The sequence below is a fragment of the Salvelinus alpinus genome, chromosome 20, assembly GCF_045679555.1.
Source record: "Salvelinus alpinus chromosome 20, SLU_Salpinus.1, whole genome shotgun sequence".
NCBI classification, from domain to species: domain Eukaryota; kingdom Metazoa; phylum Chordata; class Actinopteri; order Salmoniformes; family Salmonidae; genus Salvelinus; species Salvelinus alpinus.
In genome coordinates, this window is record NC_092105.1 from 46,185,860 (window position 1) to 46,204,433 (window position 18,574).

Genomic DNA, 18,574 nt, shown 5'->3' on the forward strand with positions numbered 1-18,574 from the left:
AGTAAGTCCTTCAAAGTCAGATTTTTTTTACATCCATTGCGAATGATAATAGTTATCTTTCCAACACTCTCCCCCTTGATAATCACTAAGCCTCGGTGTGCAAGAGCAAAATATAATGATTTGATGATTGCATATATCCACTGGAAACATCCTTAAATACCTGAACATTTTTCCCAAAAACATCTCTCTGTCCCAAGCTCACTGGTGTGGGAAACTGAAGGCTCGGAATAGGTTAGTTGATACAATGTTGCGAGTTCACTAGCCACAGCTTCAATTGGTCCCAGTTGAGTGATTTGATACAATGTTGCACTTCGTTAATTCAAGTCAAGTCCTTTAGAAAGGGAGGTATACAGGCGGAGTAGAGAGATTAATTTAATTGAAAGAACCTGCATTTTCATCAGGATATTTTCTACTGTTTTTAATTGTCGATTTTATGTGTTTTTACTTAGTTGAAAATGGAAGTTACAGGCCTACTGCTGCATTGGCCTATAGGATATCATTGAGCTCCATGCATACGGTCATTTCTTTAGGCGCCAATGGTTCATGGTGTATCAATGTGTCCATTTGGCAGAGGCTGGTGCTCTCGCATTAGTTTAATTTGACCTTTTAGAATTTTATCATTTTAATTCAGATTTTTATGATTAACCAACTGATTTTGAGAAACAAAATGATCGTTATTGAACTAAAACTGATCCACGAAAATGTGCATATGAAAATCATAACTGGCACGCAGATCGGTAGAAATGTTAAGAGAAATTGTACGCTTCCCCAAACTTGAAACTCATGTGCAGCCTATTAAGTGATTTGTTTGGCAATCAGGTGAAAACATCGTAACCTTTTGTGTTCATGCCACATTAAAAGATGAAACATTTTTGTTAAATTACTTGCCTTTACTATAAAACCCATAAAAAAACGTATATAGGAGGTCCCGTGAAAAAAAAGGTGCCACCGTTTGGAAATCAAATGCCTGTCCAACTGATTCGTTCTGGTGCCGTCCGTGGCGGTCACCCTTTAAATGTCAAGCACGCTACTGTATAACCAGGCTTCAGATTGAATCCCGGCCTAAGTTCATGACTCCTATACAAAACACAACTTATGTTCAATATATCCCTGAAAGAATTGTCTACCATTCTATCCATCATATGGTGCAGCTTTACAGAAGTGTTGATCATGTATATTAATGCTTGCCTCAAATGAATTACACACAAACGTCCCATTCACCATGCAGTAAATGTCCTTAGTGAATTGTATTTGTATATTTGTCTTCATAATGTACGCTAGAATAAAACCAATATATCTGTACTCTAGCTACCTTGATTCCAAATTTGTTTGTTGGTAGGAAACTGTACAGTAGAGAAACACCATTCTTCGGGCAAAACATCAGGTAATCAACTGGAAAGTACTGCAAACTACCATAAAGTGCCACAACATTCCACGAAATATGTTAATCAGACACCACAAAGAACTGTTAATCACAGCAAGTTCTGCTTCACACAATACACTGCACATAATACACTTTGAGATTATGTTGGATGCTGTTCTACAAAGAGGTATCAACATCTCTCTCTCTCGCACACCACGAGTGGTTTACATATGTTAGAGCTGGGTTGGAACAAAAGCCTGCAATTAGTTGCTCTCTAGAACCACAGCTGCCCAATCCTGTTCTTGGGTGGAGTGTGTCCTTCTCACTCCCAGGGAGCAGCATTCTAGTATTTAAACACAACACTGATAAACCATCTGCCTCAAGCCCCTCATTGAATTTGTCTTCAGACCATGACCAACTCAACTCGTCTAGGCACAAAGGTGAGTCCAAGGTCAAGGAACCAATGAAATACAGTATAATTACCTGGATCATTTGTCATTTTGTCAATCAATACTAACAACACTGTGGTTGAATGTAATTTGTGCTGAATACCTTACGGTAATATATTCGTTTCTCAGTGTTTTTTATTCACAATCATCACTGGAGGACAATCACAATAACCCAAAACCATCACCCCCCCTTCAAAAACAACAAAATGAACATGAACAAGCATTACAAAATCCACCCTAAGAAGAAAAATCTACTAAACCCAAAAAAAACTGAAAAATATACAAGACATACATGTCAAATCATTCCATTCCCATAGACTAACCTATCCGGGTGATCTGACATATCTAAAAAATATAGGTATGTACACACTCTGCTGTATTGTACTGTACAAAATACGGCAACACTTTAGGCGTCCCCCTGTAGACATGCGAAACGCCTTACTTAGCCCTACACGATGTCATTTTATGGCCTTTGTGACCACTCACTACTCACTGGAACTACAACTGGTTTATGACCTGACCTTACAACTGATATTAACTGTCTCTGAGACGGCACTGGCATGTTGCATCTCAAAGAACTGAGCTGACACGGGTTAGTGTGAAGCTTCTAATAACTAAGGGATATGAATGCCAGTACGTGGTCTTATGTAGCACTTCATAAGGCATCGGACATGTCTACATGAGACCCTTGTACAATTAAGTGTGCACAAAGGACTTATTTTCAGTGGGGGGGTCTCAAAGAAGAGAGCATTCAGCGGGAATTGCACTTATTTGCGGACAACGTCACAGTCAAGGTGAACTTGCATTGCCTACAGTATGTCTCTGAAGAGCAGTGGAGCATATCCGTGTGCATCGAAACCCCAAAATAAAGAGAGGATCAAATTGAAAAGGGTACATATGTGTTTGCCTCTTCCAATGTCTACCACGATGAAAACTAACATGGCAAAACGAGTTAAGCTGAAAGGGGAAAAGAACCATGCACTTGTCAGTGTGGATGCTGGAACCCTAATGGCTCCTGCCGGAGATGGAGGCCGTCTGCTATGTGCTTTGCTGTGAGAGGGATAGTCTCAGAGGTGGAGATTGAAGTGGCATTTTGGATAAGTGAGAGTTCCCACTTGTAGTCCTGACAATTCTGGTGTCCATTGGCTTTGACAGGTGTCCTTGGGAGTTCTCTGACTGCAAACACACGCACACACAAACATACATACGCAGGCACACGCACAAACACGCACAAACTCTCTCTCAAACTAACACAAGCGATGTGATTTGCACACACACGCACATACCCACACACACGCCGCAACTCTCACTGTCCACCTCCGTCTTAACACTTGGTCCAAAAGCCACCAGCCTTTCGTGCAGGCTTCAGCAATTTTTTTACAGTGAGGAAGTCCTGCAAAAGTCCTGCCGAAGGTCTCCACCACATCTTACTCCTACTCTTCCTCCTCCTCATCATCATCGGGCAGCGGTAGGATCTCTTCCTTGAGACACTCCCTGTAGAAGCTGGTGAGCGAGGCAAAGAGGTGCAGCCTACTTCTCTGGGACAGGAAATGACCCTCATCTGGATAGATCTAGAACACCACAACAATGAGCACAACATGTGCACAGCGGCATTAGTGAAAAGACAGTATACTTATATTTATTTAAACTACTACTTTATGGATGTGTGTAATTACTCTCTTCTCATCACAGTTTAGTTTAGCTTATTAGGATCCCCATTTGCTACTGCACATGCAACATCTACTCTTCCTGAGGTCCACATAAAACGTACAAACGCATGACAAAGTACAGAACAGTTATAGATTAGAACAACATTAAATGACATTCAAAAGAAAATTGAAATATGAGTTATATATTGGAGAGACCCCAAGAGACAATATAATGACTATTTACACACTATTCATTTATACTGTACATATTCATATTCTTAGATACAGTACAGTTAAATTAGATCTTTAGAAAGAGGAGAGGCTCTGTGATACAAAATGTTTTTTATCTGTTTGTTTTTACGCTAAACTTGCATTTTGCCCGAGTTACCTCTGGTGGCAGAGCATTCCATGATGACATGGCTCTACAGATAACTGAGAAGCGCATTGAATCTGTTTTTGGTTTGGGTACAAGTGAAGAAACCCATAGTGGTGTGTCTGGTGGGGTATGTCTGTTTGAAGTGTATGCAAATAGATTAGACACATTAGACACAAATGTTTCTTAAAAAGACTAGAAGAGAAGTAGTCGATTTCTCCTCAACCCTCAACCATGAAAGACTATCATTCATGTTATTGGTGTGTGGAGTTAAGACAAGGCGTGCTGCTTTGTTTTGAGCCAGTCACAGCTTTGCTAGGTCTTTCTTTGCTGGACCTGGCCATATTACCGGAGAGTAATCAAGATGGGACAAGATCAGAGTCTGAACAACTAGTACAGTAGATCCTGTACGCAGAACATATTTTTAGAACTGACATACCTCGCCCCACCTTCACTTCAACTTTGTCAATATGACTTGACCATGATAACTGACCATCCAATGTTACTTCTAGGAGGTCAGCTTCTTCAACTTGTTCAATGGTCACACCCTTTATGCGCATTTCCAGTTGAGAGTTAAGTCTAAGAGAACGCTTTGAACCAAATACAATGCTTTTGGTTTTAGATGTATATAAGGTCCGTTTATTGATATTTACCAATTCTGACACGGAATACAACTCCTTCCCTAAGAGTTTCAGTGAGTTTACTGGCTGTAGGTGCTGATGCGTAGAGTGATGTGCAATCATCAGCATACATAATCATTTTTAGCTTCTTGTAAGACAAATCATTTGTAAAAGTATAGAAGAGTAACGGCCCAAGGCAACTGCCCTGAGGGACACCGCACTGTCCATTATCTGATGTTCGAGAAGCTTCCATTGAAGAACACTCTCTGGGTTCTATTGGATAAGTAACTCTCCAACCATTTGATGACAGGTGATGTAAAGCCAGAACGAGTGAGTTTGTCAGTAACAAATTAGGATCAATAACATCAAAGGCTGCACTGAAATCTAACAATACAGCTCCGACTATCATTGTATTATCCATGTATTTTAGCCAATCATCAGTCATCTGAGCCAGTGCAGTAGAAGCTGAGTGCCCTTCCCTATATGCAGTGGCTGGTGTTACTGTATGTTTATGGTACTACACACACTACAGTAACCTACTCTACATACATAGCTGGGTACTGCATAGTTTTGTTACTGTTAGTATACATTTAAAGCAACCATAGCTTGGGTAGACTTATGGCTTAATTCATCTAATGTACCTACACAGAACCTGTATTCTACAGTATAGCGGACAATGACATTCTCCATACCTGCATCGAGTAGTTTGCTCCAACTTTCACAAGGTTCTTGATGAGCTCAGCAGTATGCTGAAAGTGGACATTGGCTGAAAGAAGCATAAGAAAATGTTACAGCAGAATTCTGCTTGAATCGTCACGGGAAGAGCGGCAAGATCACATAATGACACAAAACATTACAGGGTGGAGATGAAAGATGATCTAACTTGAAACATTTGTGACACATTGGGATTTCTTGTGGAAAAACCATTCTCTGTACAATGGAAATTGACTGATTCTTTCAATAACTTATATTTCATAAAAACTGTCATTTTTGTCCAAGGTTCTTCATTTTTTACAATTGTTAGATTATTGCTGTTTTAAGTGCCGTCTGGCAAGAAGCACACTGCAGACTGGTCCTACATTGTAAACAACAACACAACAGCAACCTAACTGACCCCAGATCATTGTTGAGGCCTTTTTCTTGGTTTCTCTTAGTTAGTCACTCACCATCTGCTGTACCGTGGACAAGCATCAGAGTCTGTTCCCTCAGTGGCTGGACGTTCTGCAACACGCTGGAGAACTGCAACAGAGCCAACCATATAAGTGTCAAGAGTATCAGAAAGAATTTGCTGGCATATTGTTAGAGAGGGAAGGTCAAGAAACATTCCTAGTGGCTAGTGAAAGTCTATACATCCCTTGCACAGTCTTCACATTCTGCTGCCTAAAAATTACATCTAATAAGGGATTAAATTAGATTTAAAAAAATTATCGATCTACACAACCTACTCAACACTTTCAAAGTAAAATAATAAATACATATGTTAGGAAAAAAAAGTAGATGTATTGATTGTGTGCCTTCACACCCCAGAGATAATACTTGGTAGAAGAACCTTTGGCAGCAATTACAGTTGTGAATCATTTTTGAATAAGATTCTATCAACATTGCACAACTCTTACGGCAACATACACTGAGTGCACAAAACATTAAGAACACATTTCTAATATTGAGTTCCACCTACGCTTTAGCACTCAGAACAGCCTCAATTCGTCGGGGCATGGATTCTACAATGTGTTGAAAGCATTCCACAGGGATGCTGGCCCATGTCAACTCCAATACTTCCACAGTTGTGTCATGTTGGCTGGATGACCTTTGGGTGGTGGACCATTCTTGATTTTATTTTTATTTAACCTTTATTTAACTAGGCAAGTCAGTTAAGAACAAATTCTTATTTACAATGACGACCTACCAAAAGGCAAAAGGCCTCCTGCAGGGACGGGGGCTGGGATTAAAAATACAAAAAATGAATAAAATATAAATATAGGATAAAACACACATCACAACAAGAGAATCAACACAATACTACATAAAGAGAGACCTAAGACAACAGCATAGCAAGGCAGCAACACATGACAACACAGCATGGTAGAAACACAACATAACAACAACATGGTAGCAACAAAACATGGTGCAAACATTATTGGGCACATTATTGGGCACAGACAGCAACACAAAGGGCAAGAAGGTAGAGACAACAATACATCACACAACGCAGCCACAACTGTCAATAAGAGTGTCCATGATTGAGTTATTGAATGAAGAGATTGAGATAAAAATGTCCAGTTTGAGTGTTTGTTGCAGCTCGTTCCAGTCGCTAGCTGCAGTGAATTGAAAAGCGGAGCGACCCAGGGATGTGTGTGCTTTGGGGATCTTTAACAGAATGTGACTGACAGAACAGGTATTGTATGTGGAGGATGAGGGCTGCAGTAGCTATCTCAGATAGAGTTGGGTGAGGCCTTAAAGGGTTTTATAAATAAGCATCAACCAGTGTGTCTTGCGACGGGTATACAGAGATGACCAGTTTACAGAAGCGTATAGAGTGCAGTGATGTGTCCTATAAGGAGCATTGGTGGCAAATCTGATGGCTGAATGGTAAAGAACATCTGGCCGCTCGAGAGCACCCTTACCTGCCGATCTATAAATTACGTCTCCATAATCTAGCATGGGTAGGATGGCCATCTGAATCAGGGTTAGTTTGGCAGCTGGGGTGAAAGAGGAGTGATTACGATAGAGGAAACCAAGTCTAGATTTAACTTTAGCCTGCAGCTTTGATGTGTGCTGAGAGAAGGACAGTGCACCGTTTAGCCATATTCCCAAGTACTTGTATGAGGTGACTACCTCAAGCTCTAAACCCTCAGAGGTAGTAATCACACCTGTGGGAAGAGGGCCATTCTTCTTACCAAACCACATGACCTTTGTTTTGGAGGTGTTAAGAACAAGGTTAAGGGTAGAGAAAGCTTTTTATATCTTTTTTTGTTTTTTTGTTTTTCTCCCAAATTTCGTGGTATCCAATTGGTAGTTACAATCTTGTCTCATCGCTGCAACTTCCGTACAGACTCAGGAGAGGCGAAGGTCGAGAGCCGTGCGTCCCCTGAAGCACAATCACACCAAGCCGCACTGCTTCTTGGCACAATGCCCACTTAACCCGGAAGTCAGCCACACCAATGTGCAACGTGTCGGAGGAAACACCGTGCACCTGGCGATCGTGTCAGCGTGCACTGCGCCCGGCCCGTCACAGGAGTTGCTAGTGCGCGATGGGACAAGGACATCCCTGCCAACCAAACCCTCCCCTAACCTGGACGACGCTGGGCCAATTGTGTGCCACCCCAACGGTCTCTGGGTCGCGGCCAGCTGCGACAGAGCCTGGTGAGAAAGCTTTGTTGTAGAGCATTTAACACAAAATCCAGGGAGGGTCCAAGCTGAGAATAAGACTGTATCATCTGCATATACATGAATGAGAGAGCTTCCTACTGCCTGAGCTATGTTGTTGATGTAAATTGAGAAGAGCGTGGGGCCTAGGATCCAGCCTTGGGGTATTCCCTTGGTGACAGGCAGTGGCTGAGACAGCAGATTTTCTGACTTACACTGCACTCTTTGAGAGAGGTAGTTAGCAAACCAGGCCAAAGACCCCTCAGAGACAACAATACTCCTTAGCTGGCCCACAAGAATGGAATGGTCTACCATATCAAAAGCTTTGGCCAAGTCAATAAAAATAGCAGCACAATATTTCTTAGAATCAAGGGCAATGGTGACATCATTGAAGACCTTTAAGGTTGCAGTGACACATCCATAACCTGAACGGAAACCAGATTGCATACACGAGAGAATACTATAGACATCAAGAAAGCCAGGTAGTTGATTATTGACAAGTTTTTCCAAAACTTTTGACAAAAGGGCAAAATAGAAATAGGCCTATAACAGTTAGGATCAGCTTGATCTCCCCCTTTAAATAAAGGACGAACCGTGGCTGCCTTCCAAGCAATGGGAACCTCCCCAGAAAGGAGAGACAGGTTAAAAGGTTGGAGATAGGCTTGGCGATGATAGGGGCAGCAACCTTAAAGAAGAAAGGGTCTAAATCATCTGACCCAGATGTTTTTTGGGGGTCAAGCTTAAGGAGCTCCATTTGCACCCCGGACTCAGTGACTGCCTGCAGGGAGAAACTTTGTAGTGGGACAGGGGAAAAAGAGGAAAAGCATCGGGGATAGTAGCATTAGTAGAGTTGGGAGATGAAGAAATGTTGGACGGGCAAGGAGGCATGGCTGAGTCAAATAGGAATCCTGACTTAATGAAGTGGTGACTAAAGAGCTCTGCTATGTGCTTCTTGTCAGTAACAACCACATCATCAACATTAAGGGACATGGGCAGCTGTGAGGAGGAGGGTTTATTCTCCAGGTCTTTAACCGTTTTCCAGAACTTCTTGGGGTTAGACCCATAGAGACATAACTGCTCCTTCAAGAAACTAACTTTGGCCTTCATGAATAGCCTGAGTGCACTTATTTCTCATTTGCCTGAACGACAGCCAGTCAGCCTGAGTATGCGTGTGCCGAGCCTTTCGCCACATGCAATTATTGAGAAGGAGTAACTCTGCAAGATCACGGTCGAACCAGGGGCGGAACCTGTTTTTAATTGTCATTTTCTTTATGGGGGGCGTGTTTGTTAACAATACCACTGAAAATATAAAAAAAGAAGGTCCAAGCTTTTTCGACAAAGGGGATCAAGCTGATTCTATACCATTTTACAGAGGCCAGTTCATGAAAGAAGGCTTGCTCATTAAAGTTTTTTAGCAAGGGTCTATGACAAATCAGGACAAGTCATTTCACTGAGCAGCCATTACGAACACAGGCTGTAAAACAGTGATCACCAAGGTCATTACAGAAAACACCAGACTGATACCTAGCAGGATTATTTGTGAGGATAACATCAAGGAGAGTAGCCTTTTCTGGGTATTTGGAGTCATAACTTGTGGGATTGGTAATAATCTGAGAAATATTTAGGGAGTCCCATTGCTTTGGGACTTAGTCAGGTGGTTTAAGCATGTCCCAGTTTAGGTCACCTAGCAGGACATATTCAGACTTAGTGTAAGGGGCCAGGAGAGAGCTTAGGGTACAGGCTGGTGCTGATGGAGGACTATAGCACCCAGCAACAGTCAAAAAATAGCTATTTGAAAGTTTAATGCTTAAAACCGGCTAATCAAATTGTTTGGTGACAGACTTGGTGGAGACAACCGAGCACTGAAGGTGATCCTTGGTAAAGATTGCCACTCCCCCTCCTTTGGAAGATCTGTCTTGCCGAAAAAGGTTATAACTAGAAAGGTTAACATCAGCATTCAAAACACTCTTCCTTAACCACGTCTCAGTAATGACCAACACATCTGGATTGGAGCTGTGAATCCACACTTTCAATTGAAAGAACTCACAGGATTCTGTTGAACGTGAAAAACCCAGCAGTGTTTTAGTTCTTGACACCGGTGCGCGTGGCACTTATTACCATATCCTCTTCAAAGGCACTTACATAGTTTGTATTGCCTATTCACCCTCAGAAAGGCACACATACACAATCCATGTCTAAATTGTCTCAAGGCTTCAAAATCCATATTTATCCCGTTTCCTCCCCTTCATCTACACTGATTGAAGGGGATTTTACAAGTGACATCAAGAAGGGATTATAGCTTCACCTGGATTCACCTGTTCAGTCTATGTCATGGAAAGAGCAGTTCTAAAATGTTTTGTACACTCAGTCTATATACATTGTTTTTGATTGCAGACTGAGAATGGACCATTCAGGAACACTCAACATCTCTTTGAAAGCCACTCTGGTGTGTCTTTGGGTGTGATTGTGTAATGGGTGTAATTGTTCCGCTGAAAAATAAAACTCCCCAGGGTTTTCAAAAGACTACGACAGGTTTTTCTTTAACTTTGTACCTGGGCTTTGCTCCTTTCATTTGTACTTTAATCTTCACAAACTACCCAGTCCCTGCAAGTGACAAGAAAACCCATAACATGATTTTGCAAGCTTAAAACTTGAAAATACAGTGCGTTCAATCAACATTATTGGCCTGTATTACAAAGTGAAGGCTGTGTTAAAAAATATCCACTTCAAATGATCTGTTCTGTTTGCAACAAGCCTGTTAAGTAATACTGCAAGACAACACAGCAAAGAAATGTACTTTTTGGGAGAAATAAAAAACAAATGAATGTTTTTAAATGAAAAGATGCTGGAGGAGTGCTTGACGCCATCTGTCAAGCATGGTGGAGGCAATGGGATGGTGTGGGGGTGCTTTGGTGGTGGCAAAGTGGGAGATTTGTACAGGGTAAAAGGGATCTTGAAGAAGGAAGGCTATCACTCCATTTTGCAACGCCATGCCATACCCCGTGGACGGCGATTAATTGGAGCCAATTTCCTCCTACAACAGGACAATGACCCAAAGCACAGCTCCAAACTATGCAAGAACTATTTACGGAAAAAGCAGTCAGCTGGTATTCTGTCTATAATGGAGTGGCCAGCACAGTCAACCCTATTGAGCTGTTGTGGGAGCAGCTTGACCGTATGATACGTAAGAAGTGCCCATCAAGCCAATCCAACTTGCTGGAGGTGCTTCAAGAAGCATGGGGTGAAATCTCTTCAGATTACCTCAAGAAATTGACAACTAGAATGCCAAAGGTCTTCAAGGCTGTAATTGCTGCAAATGGAGGATTCTTTGACGAAAGCAACGTTTGAAGCACACATTATTTCAAGTAAAAATTATTATTTATAACCTTGTCAAAGTCTTGACTATTCACGTTGCAACTCATTTCATGTATGTTTTCATGGAAAACAAGGACATTTGTAAGTGACCCCAAACTTTTGAACAGTAGTGTATGTTGCCCTAAGAGTTCTGCAAAGTTGGTAGAATATCATAAACGAGGAGTCACGGAGGCTGCCAAAGCTGCTTCCACCAAGTATTAACTCTATAGTTGGAAGACATACGCGAGCGATCAAGACAATCAATCATTTAGGTTCAAAGTAGGTTCAAATTAAATTAAATGTTATTTGTCACATGCGCCGAATACTGTGAAATGCTTACTTACGAGCCCTTAACCAACAATTTAGTTCAAGAGATAGAGTTAAGAAAATATTTGATAAATAAAGTAAAGTAAAAAATAAAATATAAAGTAACACAATAACAAGGCTATATACAGGGGTATGGGTGCCGAGTCAATGTGCAAGATTACAGGTAGTCAAGGTAATTTGTAAATGTAGGTCGTGGTAAAGTGACTATGCATAGATAATAAACAGTGAGTAGCAGCAGTGTAAAAACAAAGGGAGTAGAAGCTGTTAAGGAGCCTTTTGGACATAGACCAGGCACTCCGGTACCGCTTGCTGTGCGGTAGCAGAGAGAACAGTCTATGACTTGGGTGACTGGAGTCTTTGACACTTTTTTGGGCCTTCCTCTGACAACGTCTAGTATATAGGTCCTGGATGGCAGGAAGCTTGGCCCCAGTGATGTACTGGGCTGTACCCACTACCCTCTGTAGCGCCTTACGGTCGGATGCCAAGCGGTCAGGATAGTCTCGATGGTGCAGCTGTGGAACGTTTTGAGGATCTGGGACCCATGGCAAACCTTCTCAGTCTCCTGAGGAGGAAAATGTGTTGTTGTGCCATATTCACAACTTTCTTGGTGTGTTTGGACCATGATAGTTCATTGGTGATGTGGACACTAAGGAACTTGGAACTCTCGACCCACTCCACTACAGCCCCGTCGATGTGAATGGGGGCGTGTTCAGCCCTCCTTTTCCTGTAGTTCATGATCATCTCCTTTGTCTTGCTTACGTTGAGGGAGAGGTTGTCGTCCTGGCACCACACTGCCAGGTCTCTGACCTCCTCCCTATAGGCTGTCTCATCGTTGTCGGTGATCAGGCCTACCGCTGTTGTGTTATCAGCAAACTTACCAATGGTGTTGGAGTCGCGCTTGGCCAAGCAGTCGTAGGTGAACAGGGAGTACAGGGGACTAAGCACGCACCCCTGAGGGGACCCAGTGTTGAGGATTAGCGTGGCAGATGTGTTGTTGCTTACCCTTACCATCTGAGGGTGACCCATCAGGAAGTCCAGGATCCAGTTGAAGAGGAAGGTGTTTACTCCCAGGGTCCTTAGCTTAGTGACAAGCTTTGTAGGCAGTATGGTGTTGACGCTGAGCTGTAGTCAATGAACATCATTCTCACATACAGTTGTAGTCGGACGTTTACAAACACTTAGGTTGGAGTCATTTTTCAACCAATCCACAAATTTCTTGTTAACAAACTGTAGTTTTGGCAAGTCGGTTAGGTCATCTACTTTGTGCATGACACAAGTCATTTTTCCAACAATTGTTTACAGACAGATTATTTCACTTATAATACACTGTATCACAATTCCAGTGGGTCAGAAGTTTACATACACTAAGTTGACTAATCAGCCAAGACATCAGAAAAAGATTGTAGACCCCCACAAGTCTGGTTCATCCTTGGGAGCAATTTACAAATGCCTGAAGGTACGACGTTCATCTGTACAAACAATAGTACGCTAGTATAAGCACCATGGGACCACGCAGCCGTCATACCGCTCAGGAAGTAGACACGTTCTGTCTCCTAGAGATGAACGTAATTTGGTGGAAAAAAGTGGAAAATCAATCCCAGAACAACAGCAAAGGACCTTGTGAAGATGCTGGAGGAAAAAGGTACAAAAGTATCTATATCCACAGCAAAACGAGTCCTATGTCGACATAAACTGAAAGGCCGCTCAGCAAGTAAGAAGCAACTGCTCCAAAATCGCCATAAAAAAGCCAGACTACAGTTTGCAACAGCACATGGGGAGAAAGATCGTACTTTTTGGAGAAATTTCCTCTAGTCTGATGATACAAAAATAGCATTGTTTGGCAATAATGACCATCGTTATGTTTGGAGGAAAAAGGGGGAGGCTTGCAAGCAGAAGAACACCATCCCAACCGTGAAGCACAAGGGTGGCAGCGTCATGTTGTGGGGTGCTTTGCTGCAAGAGGGACTGGTGCACTTCACAAAATAGATGGCTTCATGAGGAATGAACATGATGTGGATATATTGAAGCAACATCTCAAGACATCAGTCAGGAGGTTAGTCGCAAATGGATCTTCCAAATGGACAATGACCCCAAGCATACTTCCAAAGTTGTGGAAAAATGGCTTAAGGACAACAAAGTCAAGGTATTGGAGTGGCCATCACAAAGCCCTGACCTCAATCCTTTAGAAAATGTGTTGGCAGAACTGAAAAAGCGTGTGCGATCAAGGAGGCCTACAAACCTGACTCAGTTACACCAGCTCTGTCAGGAGGAATGGGCCAAAATTCACCCAATTTATTGTGGGAAGCTTGTGGAAAGCTACCCGAAACGTTTGACCCAAGTTAAACAATTTAAAGGCAATGCTACTAAATACTAATTGAGTGTATGTAAACTTCTGACCCACTGGGAATGTGATAGAAATAAAAGCTGAAATAAATCATTCTCTCTACTATTATTCTGACATTTCACATTCTTAAAATAAAGTGCTGTTGCTAATTGACCTAAGACAGGGAATTTTAACTAGGATTAAATGTAAGAAATCTTGAAAAACTGAGTTTAAATCTATTTTGCTAAGGTGTATGTAAACTTCCGACTTCAACTGTAGGTGTTCCTTTTGTCCAGTTGGGAAAGGGCAGTGTGGAGTGTGATTGAGATTCTGTTGGGGCGGTATGCGAATTGGAATGGGTCTAGGGTTTCCGGGATGATATCTGTGATGTGAGCCATGACCAGCATTTCAAAGCACTTCATGGCCGACGTTAGTGATACAGGGAGGAAGTAATTTAGGCAGGTTACCTTCACTTCTGGGCACAGGGACTATGGCGGTCTGCTTGAAACATGTAGGTATTACAGACTTGTCAGGGAGAGGTTGAAAATGTCAGTGATGTTTATATATATATATATATCTTTAGAAGTGGTTTCTTTGCAGCAATTTGACCATGAAGGCCTGATATACACAGTCTCCTCTGAACAGTTGATTTTGAGATGTGTCTGTTACTTGAACTCTTTGTAGTATTTATTTTGACTGCAATTTCTGAGGCTGGTAACTCTAATGAACTTAACCTCTGCAGCAGAGGTAACTCTGGGTCTTCCTTTCCTGTGGCGACCTTCATGAGAGCCGTTTTTTCCCACTGCACTTGAAGAAACTTTCAACGTTTTTTAAATGTTCTGCATTGACTGACCTTCATGTCTTAAAGTATTGATGGACTGTTGTTGCTCTTTGCTTATTTGAGCTTTTCTTGTCATAATATTGACTTGGTCTTTTACCAAATAGGGCTATTGTCTGTGTACCACCTCTATCTTGTCACAACACAACTGATTGGCTCAAATGCATTAAGGAAAGAAATTAGAAAAATATGTTATTTAATAGTTTTGATGTCTTCACTATTATTGCACAATGTAGACAATAGTATAAATAAATAAAACCCTTGAATGAGTAGGTGTGTCCAAACTTTTGACTGCTACTGTAGGTTCCGTAGATTTGTAGGAAAACTATGAAATGTAATCCCCTTTCAGAATAAATTTGAAGGAAGCAAAATGCGAAGACTGTGCAAGGTGTGTCACGATCGTCGTAGTGAGGAGAACAAAGCGCAGCTTATTTAATGACAACTAAAGAACACTGAAACAAACTATTACAAACTATACAAAATAACAAACGACCGTGACGCTAATGATAACGAATGCAGACATGCAACATCAACATAGACAATCACCCACAAACCAAACTGGAAAATGGCAACCTAAATAGGATCCCCAATCAGAGACAACGATAAACAGCTGCCTCTGATTGGGAACCAATCCAGGCCACCATAGACCTACGTATGCCTAGACTACACACACAACCTAGACATACAAAAACCCTAGACCAGACAAAAACACACATACCACCCTTGTCACACCCTGACCTAACCAAAATAATTAAGAAAACAAAGATAACTAAGGTCAGGGCGTGACAAGGTGTTGGCAGACGTTCTTTTCACTTTGTCGTACAGGCCAGTAATGTGGAGGGAATGCACTGTATTTTAAAGTTTTGTGAATGCAAAATCATGTTATGGATATGCTTGTCACCGGCAGGGACTGGGAGGCTTGTGAGGATTGAAATAAAAAATTAAGGAGCAAAGCCCAGGAAAAAGTAAAGGAAAAACCTGCCGTAGACATTTCAAAACCCTGGGAAGTTAACTTTTTCAGAAAAATAATTACACCCCTTTTAATGCCAAAGACACACCAGAGTGGCTTTCCAATAGGTGTTGCATGTTCCGGAATGGTCCATTCTCAGTCCTCAATCAAAAACAATGAATATTCACTGAGTGTATAAACATTACGAACACCTGCTATTTTCATGACAGACTGACCAGGTGAAAGCTATAATCCCTTCTTGATGTCACTTGTTAAATCCACTTTAATCAGTGTTGATGAAGGGGAGTAGACGGGTAAAAAAATATTTTGAAGCCTTGAGACAATTGAGACAAGCACTGTGTATGTGTGCCTTACAGAGGGTGAAGATGGTGCCGAAGAACATGGCTGATGTTTCACATTCTCCCAACCAATTTTGCATTTTTTTGTTTTGTGGAACTTATTTTTTAGCTTATTGTGTACATAATGTTGCTGCTACCGTCTCTTATGACCGAAAATAAATTCTGGACATCAGAAAAGCGATTACTCACCGCGGACTGGAATAAATGTTTTCCTTTAATGAGTCCGACAAGAAGGATATCCTGCTTTCACTGGAACAGGCCCAGATCCACGCCTTTTGCGTGAAGAAAAGACGCTGGAAAAGGGTACGCAGATCAGGGATCGTTCTGAGAATCCAGAGGCGAGCGAGTAAACTCCCAATGTCTTCCATTCTCCTTGCTAACGTGCAATTGTTAGAAAATTGAAATGATGACCTACTATTAAGATTATCCTACCAACGGGACATTAAAAACTAACATCTTATGTTTCACCGAGACATGGCTGAACGAAGAAACGGACAATATAGAGCTGGCGGGATTTTCCATGCACCGGCAGAACAGAGACACTACCTCTGGTAAGACGAGGGGTGGGGGTGTGTGTCTTTTTGTCAATGACATCTGGTGCTCAATGTCTAATATTAAAGAAGTCTCGAGGTATTGCTCGCCTGAGGTAGAACACCTTGTGATAAGCTGTCGACCACACTATCTACCAAGAGAGTCCTCATCTGTATTATTTGTAGCCATCTATTTACCACCACAAAGCGAAGCTGGCACTAAGACCGCTCTCAACCAACTCTATAAGGCCATAAGCAAAGAAGAAAATGCTCACCCAGAAGCGGTTTACCTAGTGGCCAGGGACTTAATGCAGGCAAACTTAAATCAGTTTTACCAAATTTTTACCAGCATATCACATGTGCAACCAGAGACAAAACATCCTAGACCACCTTTACTCCACAAACAGAGATGCATACAGAGCTCTCCCCCGCCCTCCATCTGGCAAATCTGACCACAATTCTATCAACCCGATTCCTGCTTACAAGCAAAAACTAAAGCAGGAAGTACCAGTGACTCGCTCAATACGGAAGTGGTTAGATAACGAGGATGCTACACTACAGGAGACTAATGCACACGCTTATAAGAAATTCCGCTATGCCCTCAGGCGAACCATCACACAAGCAAAGCGTCAATACAGGATTAAGATTGAATCCTACTACACCGGCTCTGATGCTCATCGGATGTGGAAGGGCTTGAAAACTATTACGGACAACAAAGGGAAACCCAGACGCTAGCTGCTCAGTGACATGAGCCTACCAGACGAGCTAAATGCCTTTTATCCATGTTTCGAGGCAAGCAACACTGAAGCATCCACGAGAGCTCCAGCTGTCTGGATGACTGTGTGATAACGCTCTCGGTAGCCGATGTGAACAAAACCTTTGAAAAGGTCAACATTCACAAAGCCGCTGGGCCAGATGGATTACCACGACGTGTACTCAAATCATGAGCGGACCAACTGTCAAGTGTCTTCACTGAACTGAACACTAAACTGTCAACTTCTCCCTGACCGAGTCTGTCATGTTTCAAGCATACGACCATAGTCCCTGTGCCCAAGGAAGCGAAGGTAACCTGCCTAAATGATTTCCTCCCCATAGCACGTCGGTAGCCATGAAGTGCTTTGAAAGTTCATGGCTCACATCAACAGCATCCCCCTGGACACCCTAGACCCACTCCAATTTGCATACCGCCTCAACAGATCCACAGATGACGCAATCTCCATTGCACTCCACACCGCTCTTTCTCACCCGGCTGTTCATCGACTACAGCTCAGCGTTCAACACCATAGTGCCCACGAAGCTCATCACTAAGCTAAGGCCCCTGGGACTAAACACCTCCCTCTGCAACTGGATCCTGGACTTCCTGATGGGCTCCCCCAGGTGGTAAGAGTAGGCATCAACACGTCCGCCATGCTGATCCTTAACACTGGGGCGTGTACTTAGTCCCCTCCTGTATTCCCTGTTCATCCAAGACTGCATGGCCAAACACGACTCCAACATCATCATTCAGTTTGCTGACGACACAACAGTGGTAGGCCTGATCACCGACAATAATGAGATGGCCTACAGGGAGGAGGTCAGTGAACTGGCAGTGTGGTGCCAGGACAACAACCTCTCCCTCAATGTGAGCAAGACAAAGGAGCTGATCGTGGACTACAGGAAAAGGCGGGCAGAACAGGCTGTAGTGGAGCGGGTCGAGAGTTTCAAGTTCCTTGGTGTCCACATCACCAACGAACTATCATGGTCCAAACATACCAAGACAGTCGTGAAGAGGGCACGACAAAACCTTTTTCCCCTCAGGAGACTGAAAAGACTTGGCATGGGCCCCCAGATCCTCAAAAGGTTCTACAGCTGCACCATCGAGAGCATCCTGACCAGTTGCATCACTGCATGGTATGGCAACTGCTCAGCATCTGAACGCTACAGAGGGTAGTGCGAACGGCCCAGTACATCACTGGGGCCAAGCTTCCTGCCATCCAGGATCTATATAATAGGCGGTGTCAGAGGAAAGCTCATACAATTGTCAGAGACTCCAGTCACCCAAGTTACAGACTGTTTTCTCTGCTACCGCATGGCA

At 42.6% G+C, this 18,574-nt stretch overlaps 1 protein-coding gene across 2 annotated transcripts in view; it reads right to left on the bottom strand.

Moving 5' to 3' along the window:
* Positions 1-1,929: 1,929 nt before the first annotated feature.
* LOC139547001 (inactive dipeptidyl peptidase 10-like) overlaps positions 1,930-18,574 on the bottom strand; it is a 323,183-nt gene continuing 306,538 nt past the window's right edge. For both annotated transcript variants that reach the window (XM_071356027.1, XM_071356028.1), the window contains exons 24-26: positions 5,621-5,693; positions 5,147-5,220; positions 1,930-3,383 (exon numbers count right to left, since the gene is read on the bottom strand). In XM_071356027.1, the coding sequence (XP_071212128.1) occupies positions 3,246-3,383; positions 5,147-5,220; positions 5,621-5,693 (285 nt within the window). In that variant the 3' untranslated portion in view covers positions 1,930-3,245. The remainder of the gene's footprint in view (positions 3,384-5,146; positions 5,221-5,620; positions 5,694-18,574) is intronic.